General features: G+C 43.9%; 1 protein-coding gene across 1 annotated transcript in view; it reads right to left on the reverse strand.

The window, feature by feature from the left end:
* Positions 1 to 25,737, reverse strand: part of LOC124775137 (reversion-inducing cysteine-rich protein with Kazal motifs-like) — a 370,434-nt gene that overhangs the window by 183,148 nt on the left and 161,549 nt on the right. Inside the window, exon 4 of the mRNA XM_047249977.1 lies at positions 21,475 to 21,511. Coding sequence (XP_047105933.1) covers positions 21,475 to 21,511 — 37 coding nt within the window. The remainder of the gene's footprint in view (positions 1 to 21,474; positions 21,512 to 25,737) is intronic.

Raw genomic sequence — 25,737 nt, forward strand, 5'->3', positions numbered from 1 at the left:
GCCACAAACTCCTCCTCTCCCCAATTCTATTCAATACCTCCTCATTAGTTATGTGATCTACCCATCTAATCTTCAGCATTCTTCTGTAGCACCACATTTCGAAAGCTTATATTCTCTTCTTGTCTTTACTTAGTGAACCATATACAAATTACAACATTTGTTCATAGAGGAAAATCAACTGAACAATGAACTTTGGGTACATGCTCCAAAGGTATGGCTGAACAAAGTGATCTTGTATTTACTAGATCCTAAATTACAAATAGATAAGGTATGCTAGTGAGATTTAGCAGGTAAGTGAAACAGGAGCGATTATGCAAAGTAAATATTTTTGACACAAAAAGAGAACTTATAGTAACTGAAATAAAGGAAAATGACACATGTGAGTAAGAGAGGTAATTTACATCATGGTCTAGATGGGATTAAGAGTAATATTGCAGTTAGAAGTGGCTAGCAAGGTAACTGTGTCTGGTCATTCAGTAGTAAGCTATTGCTGATGGACATATGTTTATTAAGTTCCATTATTTCAAAGTAGGTTATCGTCCTTCTTTTATGGATGTGATGTAACATATGTTTCAGCTTGTAACAGTGGTCTTCTTTAAGCAGATGGTCTGAAAAAGTAGTGTCTCCTTTTCTATGTGTCCACCCTCTGTGGTGTTCCTTCAAGCGGGTGCGTATTGCCCTGCCAGATCGACCTATATGTAACTTGCCGCAATTACAAATGGTTTTTTATATTTCTCTCGTTTACAAAGCTGGAGTGCTATCTTTACCATTGGGAAAAAGGTGTTCATCAGTGCTGTGAACACAAAATTACGTTTTTACGTACCTGGATTTAAGCTTTCAGCCTTCATCCAGTGAGACGTTTCCTAAGTAAGGAATTGTGTACCATTTGTTGTGTTCTTGGATATGTGTGGATAAAATGTAAAAAAGAGAGTACACCTGTAGTTTCTGCTTTTTGTGCATTATCGAGTCCACCAAGTCCACCAAGGTCGGAGCGCAGCCATTTTTGATGCTGATTGATTGACTGCATCTAATTACACTTGGAAGTAGTCTTCACTCATGGGGATGGATGTTACACGATGTATCATGGACTAAAAAACATGTGATCCGTGGTTTATGTGGCCAGAATGGTATCGCAGCGTGTTCGATCAGAAAGCTGGCCGCTCTCTGTAATTAAAAACTGAGTGACTGGATCAACGATGAACTTCGACGGGTGTCACGTGACGTCCGTCACGACCGAATCCAACGGAAAAAGGAAAGAAGCTGGGTAGAGTGTTTGATTAGTAATTAAAACATCCTCGGTCCCGAGTTCTAACTCCGCCACCGCTTAAAATTTTGACTAAAAATGATCACCATGGCAGCCGATGATTTCCACCAGGTAACCAGATAAAGATTATCCTCCTTTGCAAAGTGCGTGTACCACACTCTGAACTCGCCCTCGGTCGTTTACCATGGACAGTCACAGACGAAGTGTGGAGAGTTTATTGGGTGGCTTAGTTTTGCCTTTAGTGTGGTCGTGTGTAAGAATCATAGGAGCACTTTATGTTCCTTTCCCTTTTAATTGGCCACTTCCCAAGCTGTTGCAAATTAATGACCTTCTTCCCGAAGATAACTGTCCGCAGTTGATTAATAAGAATTGTGAATCTCCAAGAAATAACATCAGGTTTGCACATCCGAGCGAGGCCTCTTTGTCTAACAAAGGTAGGCGTGCGACATCACAATGGCTGGGGGACAGAGCCCATCTTCATAACTTCCTGGCACAAAGCAAGATGGGAGGGAGGGTCACATATTATATGTTGCCATGGTTATCGTACGAGGTGTCCCAGATCACGTCTCTAGTAAGCTTCCTGATCCAAGATGTCTCCACCATTAAACTGGCCAGGGCTTATATCAGTCAGCTGAAAGTCGCCACCAAGAACCAAGATGCTGCGTAATCCTCTAGTACTTTGCCGCTCCCGCCGCTGCAGCTTGCACTTGAAGGGGGCGGGGGGAGGGAGGATTGTGCCGTGGACGAGCAACGTGTTTAGTGCTCTATCTGCCTTGTGTTCCCCTCTGGCCCTTTCCTGGAAAGCCAGACGACTCCTGGCGACAAAAGTGCGCACCTAAGTGGCTACAGACATACAGCCGTGCTCGGCAAGCTATGGGGCGCGAGACTTGCTGGTATCTGTAGCTAGTTGGAGATGCGTGTTTACCGAGGACGGATGAGCGCTGTGTTGGGCCGAACACGGATGGAAGGTGGCGGCGCGTCCTGTGGAGTGTTACTGGCTCCATCACGCACGTTGGAGCTTAGATGTCAGCTATTAGGCTGCGGAAGGAAGCGGGCCTGCTTGGGAAACGGATGCGTACCATTTGCGGATTATATTTTGAAGTATTTTTGAAATGATCAGTAATTTTGATCTCAAATTTCAGATATGTCTGACACCAGAATATCTCAGACGCTACCGGCACGAGGCGTTTCCCTATCTGTTGTTGGCAGTTATCGGAGAAGACAGATCTGTACAGGATCACACAAATCCTGTTCCAGGCAAGTGAGTGAGCCAGTACATAGATAGTAAGTGAAATATCCGTTATTACCATAAAGTGAAAGCTAAATTTACACAAGATATTGCCCATGCTCTGCCTGAAGCGTTCTAGCGTCATAAACCTAAAAGGCGTGGCTCCTGAAAACAACCGACTACAATCAGTGACCTCCTTTGACGTTAACCGTTACACATACTTTTTTCACATTTGAAAGCATTAAAAAACTCACTGCTCTTGAACGAGTACTCTACGGCCGAATATAACCAACTACAATTGACTCGACTCTTTGCTTGCAATGTACTCTACTCGACATTTAAGATTTACCTCACAATCACTGTAAGTATCATTCAGCTTTTAGTTCCTTCACTTACTTGGACGAATTACTTCTGTCTATTAGTCCCCTTATAACTGAAATATATATTCGTGTGTTTTCTTTACTGTAGCCTGTCTGTCCTTTTGGTAAGTAATTTCGTGTCTCATTGTGGGCAAGCTTGTCCAGTGAACGGTCCTGTGTGCATCCGGTTGAACGAACAAGAACCAGATCTTCGAGAGTGAAATACTCAGAGCAGCAAAGAAACTCTGGTAAGTCAATCTACGTGATTTTGAGGTAACATGAAGTTGGCGCTGTTAGTATTCAACCTATGAGTTATGAGGAATGTTAACTAGAATAGTTTTTTTTATTAGTGGAGCCTGTGAGTGGAATCTTAAGGAAAGATGGTATTGCTTAAAAAGAGTACGAGGCGGGGAGGAAGAGCCATATTCCAAATACACTGAAGAGACAAAGAAACTGGTATACCTGCATAACACCGTGCAGAGCTCTCGCAAGCTCGCAGAAGTGCCCCAGCACGACGTGGCATGGACTCGACTAATGTGTTAAGTAGTGCTCGAAGCAAATGACACCATGAATCCAGCAGGGCTGTTCATAAATCCGCATGAATACGAGGGGGTGGAGATCTCTTCTGAACAATACGTCCAAGGCATCCCAGATATGCTCAATAGTGATCCTGTCTGGAGAGTTTGGTGGCCAGTGGAACTGTTTGAACTCAGAAAAGTATTCCTGGAACCACTCTGTAGCAATTCTGGACGTGTGGCGTGTCACACTGTACTGCTAGAAATCCCAAGTCCGTCGGAATCCACAATGGACATGAATGGAGGCAGGTGGTCAGACAAAAGGAGGAGGAAATTAGTGTTTAACGTCCCGTCGACAACGAGGTCATTAGAGACGGAGCGCAAGCTCGGTTGAGGGAAGGATGGGGAAGGAAATCGGCCGTGTCATTTCAAAGGAACCATTCCGGCATTTGCCTGAAGCGATTTAGGGAAATCACTGGTCAGACAAGACGCTTACGTACGTGTTACCTGTCAGAGTCTATCTAGACGTATCAGGGGTCCCATATCATTCCAGCTGCACATGCCCCACACCATAATCGAGCCTCCACCTGCTTTAACAGTCACCTGCTGACATGCAGGGTCCACGTAGTCACGATGTTGTCTCTATACCCGCTCACTACAATTTGAAACGAGACTAGTCAGACCAGGAAAAACGTTTCCAATCATCAGCAGTCTATTGTTGGCGTTTATGGGCCCAGGCGAGGCGTAAAGCTTTGTTTCGTTGAATGGTTCGCACGCTGTCACTTGTTGATGGATCAGCACTGAAATGTGCAGCAGTTTGCGGAAGGGTTGCACTTCTGTTCTTCTGTCACGTTGAACGATTCGCTTCAGTTGTCGTTGGTCCCGTTCTTGCAGGATCTTTTTTCGGCCACAGCGATGTCGCATGTTTTAGCTTTTAACGGAATCCTGATATTGACGGTACACTCATGAAATGGTCGTACGGGAAAATCTCCACCTCGGAGATGCTGTGTGCCATTGCTCGTCCACTGACTGTAACACAACGTTCAAACTCACTTAAATTTTGATGATCTGCCATTATAGCAGCAGTAAGAGATCTAACAATTGCGCCAGACACTTGTTGTCTTATATAGGCGTTTCCGACCAAAGCACCGTATTCTGTCTGTTTATACACTCCTGGATATGGAAAAAAGAACACATTGCCACCGGTGTGTCAGACCCACCATACTTGCTCCGGACACTGCGAGAGGGCTGTACAAGCAATGATCACACGCACGGCACAGCGGACACACCAGGAACCACGGTGTTGGCCGTCGAATGGCGCTAGCTGCGCAGCATTTGTGCACCGCCGCCGTCAGTGTCAGCCAGTTTGCCATGGCATACGGAGCTCCATCGCAGTCTTTAACACTGGTAGCATGCCGCGACAGCGTGGACGTGAACCGTATGTGCAGTTGACGGACTTTGAGCGAGGGCTATAGTGGGCATGCGGGAGGCCGGGTGGACGTACCGCCGAATTGCTCAACACGTGGGGCGTGAGGTCTCCACAGTACATCGATGTTGTCGCCAGTGGTCGGCGGAAGGTGCACGTGCCCGTCGACCTGGGACCGGACCGCAGCGACGCACGGATGCACGCCAAGACCGTAGGATCCTACGCAGTGCCGTAGGGGACCGCACCGCCACTTCCCAGCAAATTAGGGACACTGTTGCTCCTGGGGTATCGGCGAGGACCATTCGCAACCGTCTCCATGAAGCTGGGCTACGGTCCCGCACACCGTTAGGACGTCTTCCGCTCACCCCCCAACATCGTGCAGCCCGCCTCCAGTGGTGTCGCGACAGGCGTGAATGGAGGGACGAATGGAGACGTGTCGTCTTCAGCGATGAGAGTCGCTTCTGCCTTGGTGCCAATGATGGTCGTATGCGTGTTTGGCGCCGTGCAGGTGAGCGCCACAATCAGGACTGCATACGACCGAGGCACACAGGGCCAACACCCGGCATCATGGTGTGGGGAGCGATCTCCTACACTGGCCGTACACCACTGGTGATCGTCGAGGGGACACTGAATAGTGCACGGTACATCCAAACCGTCATCGAACCCATCGTTCTACCATTCCTAGACCGGCAAGGGAACTTGCTGTTCCAACAGGACAATGCACGTCCGCATGTATCCCGTGCCACCCAACGTGCTCTAGAAGGTGTAAGTCAACTACCCTGGCCAGCAAGATCTCCGGATCTGTCCCCCATTGAGCATGTTTGGGACTGGATGAAGCGTCGTCTCACGCGGTCTGCACGTCCAGCACGAACGCTGGTCCAACTGAGGCGCCAGGTGGACGTGGCATGGCAAGCCGTTCCACAGGACTACATCCAGCATCTCTACGATCGTCTCCATGGGATAACAGCAGCCTGCATTGCTGCGAAAGGTGGATATACACTGTACTAGTGCCGACATTGTGCATGCTCTGTTGCCTGTGTCTATGTGCCTGTGGTTCTGTCAGTTTGATCATGTGATGTATCTGACCCCAGGAATGTGTCAATAAAGTTTCCCCTTCCTGGGACAATGAATTCACGGTGTTCTTATTTCAATTTCCAGGAGTGTATATTTCTGCACTTGAGTAAGCATGCCTATAGCAGTTTCTTTGGTGCTTCGATGTAGAATAAATGTTGTTCTCATGTACATCTTTTTTTCTAAAGACGCAAAATGCAGCAGTCACCTGCATTAACCACACGCATCATTACAGCTGCGTCCAAACAAATATGTAGGCGACGAAGCTTAGTCTTCTCCTCGTACTTGGTCTTGGACAGGTGCTGCGAACAAACAGGTCCGTCGGCTGGGGCAGCATTTGCATGGCCTCGCAGCTAACCGTAAAACACGTTGCTGCGACTGCTCTCCGTGGTATTTATGTTTTGAAGCCGCCTGCCTTGGCAGTGGCTGCTGTGGTTGTGGTGGGAGGTAGGGGGGGGAGGGGTAGGGAGGGAGTCAGCGTGGTCGCCTGTATCGTTTGCCTTTATTGCGCACAGTGAATCGAAAGCTGAGTGTCACAGCGAAAGTGCGGCCTCTTGCCGTGCACACGGAGCTTGGAACTGTTGTTCCCGGTTTGCTGCATCGCGCAAGCGTAAAGCCTTCATCCAGACTGCTGATAAACAGGATGAACTAGAACTTCAACGCCAGCTTTCAGAGGTTGTACACGGATGTCTTCTGAGTATTTTGATACAACGGGCCCTACGTCTCAATACACAGTAACTACGTGATTACGAAATGAAATGATCGTATGGCATTGTTGGCCAGGAGGCACCATTCAGGGAAGTTCGGCCGCCCTATTGCAAGTTCTTTTAGTTGACGCCACATCGGCGACTTGCTCGTCAATGATGATGAAAATGATGATGAAGGACACACAACACCCAGTCCCCTGCAGGGAATCGAAGCTGGTTACGCTTTGCTTCGACTTGATAATGGTCTGCTGATCGGAAATGGTAGTACTGAGCATAAAAAGAAACAGCTGACTGTCATCTAAAATGAAGTTTCATGACAGACGCAAAATTACTGCTGTGTGGATACCGTCGGTGCAGGAAGAGCTCAGCATAGTGTCGTTGTGACGGTCTTCCATAACATACCGTGAACCCAGTCATGAGGTGTGCCGGCTGCTGTGGCCGAGCGGTTCTAGGCGCTTGAGTCCGGAACCGCGCTGCTGCTATGATCGCAGGTTCGAATCCTGCTTCGGGCATGGTTGTGTGTGATGTCCTTAGGTTAGTTAGGTTTAGGTAGTTCTAGGCCCTACAGTCTGGAACCACGCGACCGCTACCGTCGCAGGTTCGAATCCTGCCTCGGGCATGGATGTGTGTGACGTCCTTAGGTTAGTTAGGCGTAAGTAGTTCTACGTTCTAGGGGACTGATGACTTCAGAAGTTAAGTCCCATAGTGCTCAGAGCCATTTGAATCATTTGAACCATGAGGTACGCGTGGTCACCCCTCCATCAGTATATGTATCCATAGTACCTGCTGTGGATCACTGTCATGGTACAACTACTGTAAGACTGTCGGAGAACAAAACCCTAGACGTGCTGTATTTAATGAAAACTTGAGGACATCGAGTAAAAGAGGGAATCACTGTTGTCAACAGATACCAGTGTGAGTGAATAGAAACAAGACACACAGCACATACCATCCATATTTGCAATTTTATCCACTATTTTCACTTCAGTTCATATAAAAAACTAACTGGGGCAACAAACCAAACAAAATGCAATAGAACTGTTACAAACTCACGAAGACTTTTCGTCGCTAGATCAAAATATTGAGAAAGGTATCCGTGGACAATCTTCGACAGTTTGTAGAATGTAAATTTTCATGGCCCAAAATGTCACAATTAATACAATGTTCCAAGCTGTTACGCCGTGGTCGAATGGATTACAATGGTTCAAATGGCTCTGAGCACTATGGGACTTAACATCTGTGGTCATCAGTCCCCTACAACTTAGAACTACTTAAACCTAACTAACCTAAGGACATCACACACATCCATGCCCGAGGCAGGATTCGAACCTGCGACCATAGCGGTCACGCGGTTCCAGACTGAAGCGCCTAGAAGCGCACGGCCACACCGGCCGGCTGAATGGATTACACAATTAAACCGAACGTTTCGTCACATTGAAACCGAACGTTTCGTCCCGATCTGCGGAACATGCTTTGCAACCAGGAGAACACCATATTCTTTTTGACAGTGTCCAAATACTGGCAGCCACAACCGGATACCAGGAAAGGCTATACAGAGAGCAACAGAGATCGTAAAACACCTCAGGAATTTGAATTAGGGAGAGGGCGTGAAACTGAGTGACAATGGGATCCCGGTAGTGAGGAAGATGTGTACCAGTCTTCCACCAAGTGATGATAGTTACAGGGGACGACGGCAGCCGCCAACAGCCAATTGCGCTCGGGAGTTCAAAATATGTGACGTCACGCCACTGTACGGAAGCACCCGTAAACAGAATTTTGCTGCAATCGGTAGCTCGCCAGGACGTGAATCAGACACTCAAAGAAGCTACGATCCCCCTTGAAAATATCCTCCGCAGATGGGGACGAAACATTGCGTTTAAATGTGAAATTCGACCACGGTATAATAGCCCGGAATATTTTATTTACTTTGACAGTTTGTCGGTGGAGTTTCGGTTCACCCTTTAATCATACATGCTATCGCTTTAATACACCGACGATCTGCCTTTTGTAGGTACGTGACACACATACCTTAAACTAACTTGTGTATTTACTAGTATCTGCGAGGACATAGACGAAAACAGTTTACAGACGGTATCCAGAAAAACAAGGTCAATGTTCTCAGAGATGACATTAATGTCACACGATGCAAAGATGCGGCCGTTGTGGCCGAGCGGTTGTAGGCACTTCAGTTCGGAACCACGCGACTGCTATGGTCGCAGATCAGAATCTTGCCTCGGGCATGTATGTGTGTGATGGCCTTAGGTTAGTTAGATTTAAGTACTTCTCAGTGTATGTGATTGATGACCTCAGATGTTAAGTCACATAGTACCTAGAGCCATCTGAACCATTTTGATGCAAAGATGTTCGTATAAACAGTTAATTTACAATGGTTCCCGTGATTAACGCATTTTTCAAGTCGTAATTTTCTTAAGTGGTTTGATGTTCCGTTTTCCTACGTTCTACTACACTTCTCATGTCTGCATAGCTCTTACATCCAGTATGACCTGTAATACGTTTTGCATATCCTGGTCTTGGTTTGCCTCTTCAGTTTTTCCCCTCTACTCTTCCTTTCAACAGAAGGTTAACTGTATGCGTATGCCGAGGTAGTTGTCCCACTAACTTATCACTTGTTCCGGTAATTATTTTCTTTGAGCCTCGGTCCATATCTTTTCTTCTTAGCAATTGTTGATTTCGTACTTAGCGGTTCGATAGCACCATACATCAAATGCTTCAAGCCATTTCTTCCCTTTATTTCTGATGGCCCACGTTTCACTTCCATAGAATACTGTGCACCAGAGATAAGGTATCAGGAACTTCGTCGTCAGTTTCATAGCAACATTTCTCTTGAGGAAACCTTCCTCTGGCTTTACTTCAGCACAATGGCCTCGCATTCGGGAAGACGACGCTTCAAATCCGCGTCTGGCTATCTAGATTTACGTTTTCCGTGGTCTCCCTAAACTGCTCCAGGCAAATGACAGGATGGTTCCTTCGAAAGAGCGCGGCTGATTTTGTTCCTCATGCTTGAACAAAACACAAACAAATGGTAGATTTAATGGGTATTAAAAAAAATGGTTCAAATGGCTCTGATTACTATGGCACTTAACATCTAAGGTAATCAGTCCCCTAGAACCTAGAACTACTTAAACCTAACTAACCGAAGGACATCACACACATCCATGCCAGAGGCAGGATTCGAACCTGCGACCGTAGCAGTCGCGCGGTCCCGGGCTAAAGCCCTTAGAACCGCTCGGCCACCGCGGCCAGCCTAATGGGTATTAAAGATGACTTTTTTTCTCTAGTGTTTTAGCTATGACATCACTATTTTTCTCAAATTGTCATGGATTATTTATGACGAATAATATGTACTGTGATGGTACTGTTAAAATAGCTAATTCCTTGAGGAGGTACCTACATGACGACAGTGGGTGAACACCATTTATGATTCTTACTGTGCGCTTTTGTGGAATCAGTACTTTCTGTCTAAACGGTTAGTGATTATTCCATATGACGTTATTGAGTGGAAATATTGGAAAATTTATCAGGAGTTTCATTAGATTATTTCTAGCACTAGCAAGTATACGAAGAGCAGAAGTAGCTGAACTGTAGGAGAACTCACTGTTATGCTTCTTTCAATTCAAGTTTTCATCAATATGGACACCTAAAAATGTAAAGCACTCAACCAAATTTATCGATTCCGGTTCATGAGCTACATCAGTGTTACACGCTATTAGTTGTACGGAACTGAATACAGTGTGTTTTCCTCAGAATTAAGGAACGTCCATTTATCAGAGAGCTACTTAATAGCACTTCTCTGTAAGCGATTTATCACAACACTAGTATTGGCTACAAGAAGTACCAATTCTCCCTGTTGAATGTTAAGTGGGGGATTGTTCACATAAATAAGGAGCAGAAGTTGACCAAAATGGAGCCTTGTGGAACTTCCTTTGTAATTTCTCCTCAGTCATTAATGTTTTCTAATTTTGCAACACGGTTTGCATTATTCACCACAACGTTTAGCATTCTATTTATTAAGCGTGATTCATACCAGGTGTAAAGCCATCAGTTCCAGAGTACTTAAGTTTATGTAACAGTGTGAAATGGTCTACACAATCAAATGCCGTGGAAAGATCACAAAAAGTATCAACTGGAGATATTTTCTTATTCGAGACTTGCAGCATTTTGTGTGTGAATGTACAGGGTGATTCAAAAAGAATACCACAACTTTAAAAATGTGTATTTAATGAAAGAAACATAATATAACCTTCTGTTATACATCATTACACAGAGTATTTAAAAAGGTTTTTTTTTTCACTCAAAAACAAGTTCAGAGATGTTCAATATGGCCCCCTCCAGACACACAAGCAATATCAACCCGATACTCCAACTCGTTCCACACTCTCTGCAGCATATCAGGCGTAACAGTTTGGATAGCTGCTGTTATTTCTCGTTTCAAATCATCAATGGTGGCTGGGAGAGGTGGCCGAAACACCATATCCTTAACAAACCCCCATAAGAAAAAATCGCAGGGGGTAAGATCAGAGCTTCTTGGAGGCCAGTGATGAAGTGCTCTGTCACGGGCTGCCTGGCGGCCGATCCATCGCCTCGGGTAGTTGACGTTCAGGTTTCATAACTAACCTTTTTCGTAGGACTCTCCATACAGTTGATTGTGGAATTTGCAGCTCTCTGCTAGCTCTGCGAGTCGATTTTCCTGGGCTGCGAACAAATGCTTGCTGGATGCGTGCTACATTTTCACCACTCGTTCTCGGCCGTCCAGAACTTTTCCCTTTGCACAAACACCCATTCTCTGTAAACTGTTTATACCAACGTTTAATACACCACCTATCAGGAGGTTTAACACCATACTTCGTTCGAAATGCACGCTGAACAACTGTCGTCGATTCACTTCTGCCGTACTCAATAACACAAAAAGCTTTCTGTTGAGCGGTCGCCATCTTAGCATCAACTGACGCTGACGCCTAGTCAACAGCGCCTCAAGCGAACAAATTTACAACTAAATGAAACTTTATAGCTCCCTTAATTCGCCGACAGATAGTGCTTAGCTCTGCCTTTTGTCATTGCAGAGTTTTAAATTCCTAAAGTTGTGGTATTCTTTTTGAATCACCCTGTATAATTAGCATTCTCAGTCGAGAAACACTTCCGGAATCCAAACTGTGATGTACTAAGTATTGCTTCCAGTTAAGCGTGATACTGCTTTTGAATAGTTTACTTCTTGAATGTTTTGGAAAAAGATGTCACTAGACAACTTGGTCAGTAAGTTCTTTTCACCTTCCCTATAACCAGCATTTTTTCTGAAATTCTATCGGCACCATATCATCTTTTGTTTTGTAGAATGTTTATTTTTCTGTTATTTTCAGAGAAGGATGTTGGTGCTACTTCTAGTTGTTCAAAAGTTTCTGGGCTAACATTTTTAAATATATTATCCTGCTATTCCAACTGAACCACTTAATTTAATATTTTGCTGCTACATTTAGGAAGTGAGTGTTAAAAGCACTTAACTGTTATTATATTTTGTACGCTGACTATCTGTTCTGTCTGCCATTGGGTAACATCGCGTACAGTTTTTATCTTGTTGTCCACAGTATTTACGAGGGTTGGAACTTAAATAGTGGCAACTATTTATCCACAACCGATACAAAAGAGTTACATGTATGCACCTGTTACTGTCCTTCAAAGTAGTCACCAGCATTGTGTAGAACCAATTGCCAGCGATGTGGAAGGCGTAGTATACCGTTAGCAGAGCCTGTTCTGTTGATGGTGCGAAAGAGGCGGTCTACTGTCTGTCGATCTCTGGAACAGTTCTGAAGCGAATGCCACGAAGTGGTTCCTTCATCTTCAGTATCAAATCAAAGTCACACGGACTTAAGTCCGTGCAGTATGGTGGGTGGTACGGTACTTCCCAGTTCCATCGACCGAACAGAGCAGCCACAGCTTGCGCTGTATGTGCCAGCGCATTGTCGTGCAAAATGATGGGTTGGTTGCGCAGCAGATGTCACCACTTCTTTCGAAAAGCTGGTCGCAGGTGATGCTCCAAAACCGAACAGTAATACTGTGCGTCGACGGTCTGCCATGGAGGTACGCAATGCGTTAGGATAACACCATCAGAGTCGTACACGAGGATCACCATAACTTTAGACTGCTCCATTCGTACCATCAACAGAACAGGCTCTACTATCGGTATACTTCGCCTTCCACATCGCCGGCAACGGGTTCTACACAACGCTCATGACTACTTTGAAGGACAGTAACAGGTGCAAACATGTAACACTTTGGTATCGGCTGTGAACAAATAGTTGCCACTATTTAAGTTCCAACCCTCGTATATCTGCCGGGTCATGCATACTTCTCCACATTTTAATGATTTTACTTAAAATAGTAGAGTATTTTTTTGTAAGACGCAGGTAACTTCAGATCGTGATTTACTCTGGACTTTATGTAAAGTCCTCTATCTCCTTATGTGATATTTTAGTTCCTTTAAATATCAATGCCTTACTTGTGTTTTAACAGATTTTCTGGATGTCGTTTTAGAAAAGCTACTTTCAAGTACTGACATAAAGTTACTATTTAATAAATTTAATTTGACATTAGCATCTCTTTCTATCTATGCCTCATCCCACTGGACCCCTTTTAAGTTACTCTTAAACACATGTATCATGTTCTCATTAACAACCGTCGCTGGTTTGCGTGAACCTGCGTCTTACCTGTAAGGTGCTACATTTTTTGTTTCCTCCAATTGTGCATCATGATCGAATAGTCCATTACATATTGGGTACATATTAATTGTTTCAGCGTGAGTACTGTCTATAAGTATGTTGCATACGAATTGGAAAATTATCTGCTGAAATTAGATTGAAATACCGAAATAATGATCTCAATTCATTTTTCCTGCCTGTATATTTTAAGAAATCGACACTGAAACCTCCACAAACCATTAAGTAATGCTTTTTCTTGTCTGCCAGATAGCTCATCAGTGTATCTTTAGCTGTAATAATCAGATGAAAGAGTCTGGGGTGATCTGTAGACTGTTACAATTAACAACTCGCAACCACGTGTCTCTAGATTCTGATCAACACGAAAGCTGCTGAGAATTCTTCCGGGTTGTATGACCGTGGTCCATGGAACTCTTCAATCCCTGACGTTTCGTCCAAAGCTACCTTGGACATCTTCAGAGGTGCTCCTGGTTGTACTGAGTCTAACCGACGGACGCGTCGGACGCCGAAGAACGGCCTAAATACCGTGGAAAGTGGGCGTAGTCTGGATTTCACGTGACAGCAGAAATAAACCTTGTCAAAGTTAAATTTTTTTAACTATCGATCATAGTACGTCAAAGATAAAAACGTCTCATCGATTCTGTAGCGCCACAGTCCATATATCACTTAGTTTCGTGGCTTCTTCTTTTCTGTTAAAATTATCCCCATGTTTATATATTTCGATGGCTTCTCTATATGGCCGTGGATAATAGTTCGTCATAGTACAAAAACTTCAGTTTCCGAAAGTTTCACTACGTGATCACCCGACTGAAGAGCATGTTCGGCCACGGCTCATATGTCTATTTTCCCTAGTCGGCAAAGACTTTTATGTACCTTTAACCGTGTATTCACACTTCTCTTTGTAGTTACAATGTAGACCTTGCCACACGTACATGGAATCTTGTATACACCACTTGCAGACACAGGGGACGTTTATCCTTAACGGAACGAAGTGCTTGGCCTACTTTCTTAGTTGGTCTGGAAATCGGTCGAACGTCATGTTTCCTTAGAATCTTGCCGATTTGATCCGTTACTTCTATGATGAAAAGTAGAGAAACCGTGTTCTTCCATCGCTGTGTCCTGTCGTTGTCCTTAGGCCTCCTGTTATTCGGTCGCAAAACTCTATTTGTTTCCTTACTAGAGTGCTCATTCTTCTCAAAAACCTGCTTTAGATATTCTAACTCGACGTCCAGGTGTTCCGGCGTACAAGTCCTTTTTGTTCTGTCCACTAGACTTTTAATTACACCTCTTTTCTGTTGTGGATGATGATTGGAATTCTTATTCAAGTATCTGTCGGTACTTTGACAATGTTTATCTCTGCTATCACGTGAAATCCAGACCACGCCCACTTTCCGCGTTACTTAGGCCGCTCTTCGACGTCCGACTCGTCAGTCGGTAAGACTCAGCACAACCAGGAGCACCTCCGAAGATGTCCAACGTAGCTGTGAATGAAACGTCAGGGATTGAAGAGTTCCATGGACCACGGCCATACAACCCGAAAGGATTTTCAGCAGCTGTAACATCCGGTCGTGAAAGCCTTCATTGTATGATACTCGAAAGCTGATCAGTATTTTTGACTTTGTGTCAAACTCTTACATATCATACGTAGCAACTCCTTTTTCCATCTTAATTCTACACGAAAATGACGATGTCTATAATTCCTGGTATTTAACTTCTTGATCCCTGTGGTTATATGATGTTCAGAGAAGCAAAGATCATCTATCACTCCACAGTTTGCTGGCGTACAAGAAGCTAATCTTGCTTGTTCTGGTGACAGAAATCAGATTTACTTTTGTGGAAAGTATTACGTATGTTACAGTTCTGTTTTAATGTTTATCAAGAATGTCTGCTGTCCATAACCTGATTCTAACTTAAAAAACACGCCCCTCTGCCTTCAGTAATCACATTTCCTCTGAGATGCTCAGCTAATCTGTGCTTTCCTCTCCTATTCGATGCAGCCCATGATTTTTGTGTACCCATCTCTCCGTTGCAGGAACAGGTACAGCACAGAAATGATACTTTGTTTCATTCGAAAGCAACCCACTCAGCTCTTTGTTTGCACGGCTGGCAGGTGTATCATTCAAGGCCTAGTTATGTCGCTGCAAAACCTCCACAAATAGTACATGCGTTCGTGGTATTTCCTTCAAGTCACTTTGAATACTATACTCTAGGCTGCTAGCCAGGCTATTTCCGCTCCTCCTACAATACGTAGATGATGCTCTTCATTTAAGTCTCTGGGCAAAGCTTCTATGTTCTCTGTCACCTGGCTAAGATCGGCAGTCGGCATCACAATGCTTGTGACCTGGTATTCTACACCTACCTTTTCGTGTTGCATTTAGCCTACACTCTTCTAGTTATTGCTACCTAGCAGCAGGACACTTTTCTTTCTGCGTACTTGATTTTGCAACTGACCTGGACTGACTTTGTCTAGGGGTCAGCTGTACTCCACTCCAATTTCTTAAAACCTAATTGGATCTCTTCTCCTGTTTCAGTTAACAAGTTAAACTGATTTCATACCAAAGTCTGAAATTTGGGGTCTGGGGATTTCTCCTTTGTCGTCTTTTTCCCAGCTCCCAATGTCTTTTTCACTCTTTAGCGTATCTAATTCAAAATACACCAGTTATAATTCTGCCTGAAGGTCACGAATCTTCCTTCCCTGTTCGACGTTTCACTTCTCTCAAATATGTAATCTATAATTCCATGGGAGAGCTTTATCTGATACTTTACTGGTTTCCTCATCACAATCACCACAGTGAAATTCAAATCCACACTCCTGATAAGCTTCTCCTATACTACCCAACCTACGGTAGCGTCCATATCTGTCACAAATGATGACAATTTTATCGTAACCTAAGGATTACCCACTCGCTTAAACTGTAATGAAGTAGAAAGTGGTGAAAATTTATCTTTCGGTGAGCTGCGCAGCTAACTTGCCGGAGGCAGGCGGACGTAAATGTAAGAGACTGTATACTGACGAACGAAAATATTATTGCGTAATAGCTTTTTTGTCCGTCTTTGGAACGAAATACGTCGCTGAATATGCGTATCAGGGATCCGACAGTTTGTGGAGGTATGTGGCATCACATGTCTATGCACTGGTCATGTATTTCGCCTAAATAACACGCCGCTGATTTGCGTACTGGTTGGTGGCACCCTACAGCGACCCAGACGAGTTCCATAGGATTTACATCAGGCGAATTTTGTCGCCGAGACATCTACGAGAGTTCACCATAATGCTCCTCAAATCACTGTAGCACGGTTGTGGTTCAGAGACACTTACAGTTACACTGCTGAATGACGACATCGCCGTCGGAGAAGACATCAAGCCTGAAGAAATGTAAGTGATTCGCAGTTGTCAGCGTGTCTTCGATTACTCCCATATCGTAATACTGCTCCCACCAGTCTGCGTCCACTGAGCGCGGCACGTTTCGAGCAGCTGCACACCTCGATGACGGCTATTGTGGAGACGACCACCGACCTAGTGTAGCAAAAATGTGCTTACCCGAAGAGCTGACACGTTTCCATTGATCGATGGTCGATGATGATGAAGATGATGTTTGGTTTGTGGGGAGCTCAACTGCGAGGTTATCAGCGCCCGTACAAAAATGGCTTAAATGGCTCTGAGCACTATGGGACTTAACATCGGAGGTGATCAGTCCCCTAGAACTTAGAACGACTTAAACCTAACTAACCTAAGGACATCACACACATCCATGCCCAAGGCAGGATTCCAATCTGCGACAGTAGTAGTCGCGCGGTTCCGGACTGAGGCGCCAAGAACCGCTCGGCCACAGCGGCCGGCGCGCCCGTACAAATTCCTAACCTTTGCTCAGTCCAAACTCGCCACTTTCATGAATGATGATGAAATGATGAGGGCAAGACAAACACCCAGTCATCTCGAGGCAGGTGAAAATCCCTGACCCCGCCGGGAAACGAACCCGAGACCACGTGCTCGGATCGACGGTCGAATCCTGATAGTCCCGTGCCCACTGAAATCATAACTCACGATGTCGTTGGGTCAACATGTAAACACTTCGGGGTGGTCTGCTGTGGACCTCCATGTTCAACAATGTACGATGAACGAAGTGCTCCGAAACACTTGCGCATGCACCAGCATTGTTCTCTCAGTAAAGATGCCACGGACCACCGTCTATCCTACGTTACAGAGCAGAGAAACCTCAGAACTCTACATTCAGTGCAGAGTCGTGGACGTCCAACGACGTGGCATCTAGTGGTAGTTTCACTGTTCTTGTACCCCTTTCCGTACAAGCTCACGACAGGAGCACGTGAATATTCGACCAGCTTCTCCGTTTCCGGGATAATCGTTCACAGGCTCTGCGTAATAATAACCTGCCCTTTGTCAAAGTCACTTATTTCAATAGATTTCCCCATTTTCAGCCCATACCTTCGCCCGTCCGTGTCTGCTCCGTTTACATACTTTTGTTACGGGGCTTCGTGTTCGCACCGTCGCCAGGCGGCAACCAAAGTTGTGGTAGAAAGTGGTCATACTGTTTTGGCTTATGTGTAAACACGACACAGATATTCACTGAACGTAATATTAGGTAGCAGAACACATGAAATAAATCAAAACTAACAACAATCTTCAACCGGCACTATCTGGAAATTGCGGAAAGCATTGTAATTTGTCGAAATAACACGTAACGAATAAACGGCCGCCTTACGATAACCCTAGAACAGAAACCCCCACAAATACTCACCGAACGTAAGTTTTAAGTCACATAATGCACGAAATGAATGAAACTAGAAAGGCACGATCTTCTTGACAGTAGTCACGTTGAGATACTATTTGAAAATCATGAAAAGCACTTCAAAGTATTCAGAACAACACGTAGCCTTTCGCAACTTCTTGTGATGAGGGAGCGCTTGCAGAGAGCAACCGTCCAGCCGGCCGGAGTGGCCGTGCGGTTCTAGGCGCTACAGTCTGGAGCCGAGCGACCGCTACGGTCGCAGGTTTGAATCCTGCCTCGGGAATGGATGTGTGTGGTGTCCTTAGGTTAGTTAGGTTTAATTAGTTCTAAGTTCTAGGCGACTGATGACCTCAGACGTTAAGTCGCACAGTGCTCAGAGCCATTTGAACCATTTTTTTGCAACCGTCCACCACGACTGTTGACTTCCTTCTTTCCTTCCTTCCTCCACCTTTGCCAGTGTACGCCTGATATCTTCATTGCTTCGTCTGTCTTGTTTAATCTTGCTTTCTAGGGAGAATTATTTCACTTCTCCCGCTTTTGGTCTTAAATAATTGTCATCCCCCCTTCTGCTACAGCCTTTGCCTTTGCTCTATTTGTCCTTACGTAACATTCCCTGTGAATCACGTTGTCCATTCCCCTCGAAAAACGTTCTTACATGTGGCTGTTATCCTCCTGAACGTTAGCATTAATATCCATTCCCTGTGATTTACTATTCCTGTTATGAAATATTTCTTAAATTGCTTTGCTGCTTCCTCAGTTTATAAGTAGGACAAAAGTCTTTATAAGCTGCTTATTATCATTACGGGAGCATTATATGTGTTTCTTAATACTATAATATGTGTTTCTTAATACAGTATGTGTTAATACAATATGTGTTTCTTAATATTATAATATTTATTCATCGGGTCATAAATGTACATCGTTCGTATAAAAAAAGTCGAGAGATCTCGAAAAACATAGAACGGTTCCCGATACATTTTAAAAATTTAATGAAGTCAACCGACAACGTCAATAAACTTTTCTACTCTTAGGAGAACATATTGCATTGCTTGTCTTGGTGTATCGTTACGTTCTTTAATGGACGTTACGGTGCCAATGATGCGACCTAGCAGTTCATCTCTCTCGTCGATATTTATACAGTGCGCTGGTATATTTATTGACCTCCAAAACTAAGCAGTGGTGGATTTGATGATATTTATGGTCACGTTAATACGGCTAACCACTAACTATGGTTGAGATGCATTGCTTCACATGTATTGTAAAATATAAGAGGAGGTGAATCATTCTGCGAGACCATTACCTTTCATTTCACAGAAAGTACATGCTCTACTTGTTAAGCTGACGTATTTTCTTAACAGTAACACTAGGAAAAAATAAAATAAAAAATATATTTCTCCACCTTGTCTTCTTGTCCACCTGCTAATATCCAGAGGAGCCGGCACAAGAAACACTGAGTGCCTGGAAACACTGAGTGTGATAATGTGTCTTCACTAGCATCATGATGGCTGCACTGCTTTCCACAGCTATAGATGACTCCGTGTGGAGATGATTCTGCAGATATTCAAGTGGGTTAACAATCAGAGATTTGGGAGGCACAGAAGATTTTTTTTAAATTTGGTCGTTGATTTTTCACACTCCTCAACACTGTCCACTGTTTCCGATGATAGTGAAGTGGAAATGTGAAGGGACACTTACAGCACAAAAGCGTACGGGCCGACCTCGTCTGTTGACTGGCAGAGACCGCCGACAGCTGAAGAGGATCGTAATGAGTAATAGGCAGCCATCTATCCAGACCATCACACTGGAATCCCAAACTGCATCAGGATCCGCTGGAAGTACTATGACGGTTAGGCGAGAGGTAAGAAAAATAGGATTTCATGGTCGAGCGGTTGCTCAAAAGCCACACATCACACCGATAAATTCCAAAGGACGCCTCGCTTGGTGTAAGGAGTATAAACATTGGATAATTGAACAGTGCAAAAACGATATGTGGAGTGACAAATCACGGTACACAATGTGGCGAACCGAAATGGTAGGGTGAGGGTATGGCGAATGCCCGGCGAACGTCATCTGAGACCGTGCGAAGTGCCAACAATAAAATTCAGAGGCGGTGGTGTTACGGTGTGGTTGTGTTTTTCATGGAGGGGACTTGCACCCCCTGTTGTTTTGCGTGGCACTATCACAGCACAAGCCTACATTGATGTTTTAAGCACCTTCTTGCTTCCCACTGATGAAAAGCAATTCGGGGATGGTGACTGTATCGCTCGAGCATCTGTTCGTAATGCACGGCTTGTGGCGGAGTGGTTACAAGACAATAACATCCACGTAATTGACTAGCCTCAACCGAGTCCTGACCTGAATCCTACAGAACACCTTTGGGATGTTTAGCACGCCGACTTCATCCCAGGCGTCACCGACTGACATCGTTACCTCTCCTCTGTGCAGCACTCCGTGAAGAATGGGCTGCCATTCCCCAAGAAACCTTCCAGCACCTGATTGAACGTATACCGGCGCGAGTGGAAGCTATCATAAAGGGTAAGGGTGGGCCAATACCATATTGAATTCCAGCACTACTGAAGGAGGGCGCCACGAACTTGTACGCCATTTTCAGCCAGGTGTCCGAATACTTTTGATCTCATAGGGTATGTGTGAATTGGGCCTAAGGGAGGGAAGGCGTGAGCAACATCTGTCTGTGAACCGTGTGAACTCTGTTCTTTGTGTTGTCGCATTTTAGTTGTTTGTATATCATAGTCTCTTAAGCAAAATTTGGGGACCAGTCATGCATTTGCCTAAAGTAGCGTGGGAAACCGCCGAAAAACCACACTCAGGGTGGCCGGTCTTGCAACCAACGGTCGTTGTGCAGCGCGCGGAGTCGATAAGGCTGCCCATCTTGGAAGTTTGCGCGCCACGCTTTAGGTTTTCTTGGTGGGTAGTTTCCTAGTATTTTACTATCCTCATTTTAGGTTACTTTTAAACATATCGTCTGATGATGAGTTGGTAAGATGTCGAAACAGGTTACGATAAAAATTTTGAAACCTGAAAAAGATAATAAATAAGTCAGTATACGTTGGTGTTGTAACCTGAAAAAGATAATAAATAAGTCAGTATAATTTGGTGTTTGTAATTTCGCTTTCCTTTCAGTCTGTTTGAATCTGTGATACATTAATAAACAAACGTAGTATTGGTCAAAATGCTGCTTGTTATGTGCCGTTTCTATCATTTAAAATGTTCTTTCGTGTGATTTTACTCATGACGCATATCCGTGTTGGTTTTTAAACGTTTACTGAAACCGCAAAACTCAGTGCCAGCTTTCAGGAATGAAAAGAAACTTGCACACTTCTTTGGTATTAGTAACCGTCAACAACTGTGTGAAATCAATACGTTATCTCGAGATAGCAACTATTTGAATATAATGGTCATGCTCTTACCTTCAGTTGTCTTGTTCATACATTCCCAGAAGGAAACCTGAAAAAAGGAGCGATCACTTAGAAATAATTACAATTAATCAGTTCAGTAGAAAATCTTTCAATTTAATGCAATTTTATGTTGAGTCGATATTAACTTAAAACAGCGGCTTCTAGTACCCAATATGTTCACCGTTTCTTTACCATAATCTTTTTAATTGGTATCCACCTTATGTTTACCGCACATAAGCTGTTCTTCTTCGTGATGACATTTGTCATTATATTTAGACATTCACAACACAACACTGTAACATTAATCGGCTCGTGTTGATTTAATTTCAGTTTAAATCAGTCTGTATTCCAATTGACCCACCCTCGGGCCAGAGTTGCAACAGCAATAACAAACGATCAACTACACGCTGTCAGCATCATTGATACGATCCGTTACAGTTGTAAAATTTTTTTTGTTTCCCAAAAAGAAAGCACAAGCCTGTTTCTTGATCTGTATCCTATCTTCAGGTGCACCTGCAAAGCTATAAATAAATAATTGCATCTATCCAAAATATTTGCATTAAAAAAGCAAAACAGAACTTATACCAAAATTCCTGAGATAAAATTCGATGTACGTACATAAAATGTGCGTACGTAAAAGTAGAATAACAGAGGTTAAATAGTGCATCAGTGATACATGACATAAAACAGGAGAGCATCTAAATTCCCAGGCCTTCCGGGAAACCTCTCAACAGAGCAGGACCTACATAAATACACATAGGTCCCCAGGACATACGTGCGTTTGCACCCATTGTCTAATAGTAGCGTCCTTGATTAGAAACCAAAAAGTCTTTGGTTCTGGGTTCGAAACCCACCACTGCTTAAATCTTGATTAATAACCAGCACTGGCCGCAGAAGACTTTCGGCATTAGAAGTCACCCTCATTCTGCCAATGGCCTTGTCAAGAAGGCAGAGGAGCGGACAGAGTTTCAGGGCACTCTCTTGTCCTAAGCGTGGGAAATTACCCCTAAAGACGGAAAAATCAGCACTGATCAACGGCATGAGGATGCAGAAGGCAATGGAAACCACTGCATTAAAGACACGTAACGTGTATCCACAGCACATGTGGCCTGTAGTTGAAGAAGTGTCATGATGATCTCTCCATAGGCAAAGTATTCCGGAATAGTTCCCCATTCGGATCTCCGGGAGGGCACTGCCAAGATGGAGGTGACCACGAGAAAAAGACTGTATAATCCACAAAAGCATAACGTTCTACGAGTCGGGCCTTGGAAGGTCAGAAGCTTGAGCGTGGTAGGGTATCAAAAAAATCTGAAAAGGGAAATGCAAAGGCTCAGTCTAGATATATTAGGGTTCAGTGAAGTGAAATGGAAAGTAAACAAGGACGTCTAGTCATATGAATATGGAGTACTACCAACAGCAGCAGGAAAGGGTATAACGGGGTAGGATTCACTATGACTAGGAAGGTAGTGCAAAGAGTGTGTTATTGTGAACAGTTCAGTGATAGCGTTGTTCTTATCAGAACAGTAAACCAACACCGACAATGATAGTTCAGGTATGCATGCGGACGTCGCAAGCTGAAGATGAAGAGATAGAGAAAGTATATGAGAGCATTGAAAGGGTAATAGAGCATGTAAGGGAAGATGACAGTCTAATCGCCATGGGGAACTGGAATGCAGTTGTAAGGGAAGGAGTAGAAGAAAAGGTTACAGGAGAAAATGGGCTTGGGACAGACAGTGACAGAGGAGAAACACTAATTGAGTTCTGTAATAAATTTCAGGTAGTAATGGCGAATACTCTGTTCAAGAATCACAAGAGGAGGAGGTATACTTGGAAAAGGCTGGGTGATCCGGGAAGATTTCAGTTAGATTACATCATGGTCAGAGAGAGATTCCGAAATTAAATACTGGATTGTAAGGCGTACTCAGGAGCAGATATACACTCAGATTACAATTTAGTAGTGATGAAGAGTAAGTTGAAGTCTAAGACAGTACGCAGGAAGAATCAATACGCAAAGAAGTGGGGTACGGAAGTACTAAGAAATGACGAGATACGCTTGGAGTTCTCTAAGTCTATGGACACAGTAATAAGGAATAGCTCATTAGGCAGTAATATTCGAGAAGAATGGACATCTCTAAAAAGGGCTATCACAGAAATTGGAAAGAAAAGTGAATGTACAATGAAGGTACCTGCAAAGAAACCACTGGTAACAGAAGAAATACTGCAATTGATCGAAAAAAGAAGGAATTCAGAAATATAAGTCGCTGAGGAATGAAATAAATAGGAAGTGCAGTGAAGCTAAGACGAAATGGCTGCATGAAAAATGTGAAGGAATCGAAAAAGAAATGATTGTCGAGAGGACAGACTCAGTATGCAGGAAAATCAAAACAACCTTCGGAGACATTCAAAACAAGGGAGGTAACATTAAGAGTTCAATGTGAATTCCACTGTTAAATGCAGAAGAGAGTGCAGATAGGAGAAAAAAATACACTGAAAACCTCTTTGAGGGGGAAGATGTGTCTGATGGGCATAGAAGAAGAAACAGGAGTCGATTTAGAAGATTTAGAAGCCAATATTAGAATCAGAATTTAAAAGAGCTTTGGAGGACTTCAGATCAAAAACGGCAGAAAGGATAGGTAACATTCCATCAGAATGTCTAAAACCATTGGAGGAAGTGCCAACGAAACGGCTATTCACGTTGGTGTGTAGAATTTCTGAGTCGGGCGACATACTATTTGACTTTCGGAAAAATATCATCAACGCAATTCCGAAGACTGCAAGAACTGACAAGTGCGAGAATTATCGTACAGTCGGCTTAACAGCTCATGGATCCAAGTTGCTGACAGGAATAACATACGGAAGAATGGAAACGAAAACTGAGGATGTGCAAGTCGACGATCAGTTTTGGCTTTAGAAAAGGTAAAGGCGACGTAGAGGCCATTCTAACGTTGCGATTGTTAACGCGAGCAAGACTAAAGAAAAATCAAGACATGTTCATAGGATATGTCGACCTGGAAAAGGCGTTCAACAATGTAAAATGGTGCAAGATGTTCGAAATTCTGAGTAAAATAGGGGTAAGCTACAGGGAGAAACGGGTAATATATAATATGTACAAGAGTCAAGAGGAGAAAATAAGAGTGGATGACCAAGAACGAAGTGCTCGGATTAAAAAGGGTTTATGTCTGCACATCGAAGAAGTAATGTTGGAAATAAAAGAAAAGTTCAGGAGTGAAGTTAAAATTCAAGGTGAAAGAATATCAATGATACGTTTCGCTGATGGCATTGCTGTCCTGAGTGAAAGTGAAGAAGAATTACATGATCTGCTGAATGGAATGCAAAATCTAATGGGTACAGAATATGGACTGAGAGTAAATCTAAGAAATGGGATGGTAATGAGAAACAGCAGAAATGAGAACAGCGAGAATCTTGAGATCAGGACTGATGGTCACGAGGTAAATGAAGTTAAGGAATTCTGCTAGCTAGGCAGCAAAATACCTAATGACGGACGGACGAAGGAGGACAAAACAAGACTAGCATTGGCGAGAAGAGAATTCCTGAGCAAGAGAAGACTACTAGTATCAGACATACGCCTTAAATCGAGGAAGAAGTTTCTGAGAATGTACGTCTCCAGAACTGGATTGTATGGTAGTGAAAGATGGACTGTGGGTAAAATGGAACAGAAGAGAATCGAAGCATTTGAGATGCGGTGCTACAAACGAATGTTGAAAGTTAGGTGGACTGATAAGATAAGGAATGAGGAGGTTCTGCACAGAATCGGAGAGGAAAGGAAATGTGGAAGGCACTGACAGGGAGAAGGGACAGGGCGATAGGACATCTGTTACGACGTCAGGGAATGACTTCCATGGTCCTTGTGGGAGCTTTAGAGGGCAAAAATTGTACAGGACGACAGATATTGGAATACATGCAGCAAATAATTGACTAGGTATGTTGCAAGTGCTGCTCTGAGATGAGGAGGTTAGCACAGGAGAAGAATTCGTGGCGGGCTTCATCAAACCACTCAGAGGACTGATGACCCAAAAGAAAAAAGTCCCCAGACCCATTCAAAAAACTAAAAGTGTCCGGATTTAAAAGCGTGCCAAACGTGGTTCCGCATAAAGTTGAGAGGCGGTCTTTCAAATACTGAAACGACCAAGAAACGGAATACATAGTCTGTGGACCTGCAAGCATGTGTGAATTTTGCAAACATAGTTTCTTGCAGTTCACTGTCTCTCACTAAAGTATTGTTAAAAGTGAATTAATTCGACTGTTCACATGTCT

This window comes from Schistocerca piceifrons, chromosome 2 (assembly GCF_021461385.2).
Source record: "Schistocerca piceifrons isolate TAMUIC-IGC-003096 chromosome 2, iqSchPice1.1, whole genome shotgun sequence".
In the NCBI taxonomy this organism is placed as follows: domain Eukaryota; kingdom Metazoa; phylum Arthropoda; class Insecta; order Orthoptera; family Acrididae; genus Schistocerca; species Schistocerca piceifrons.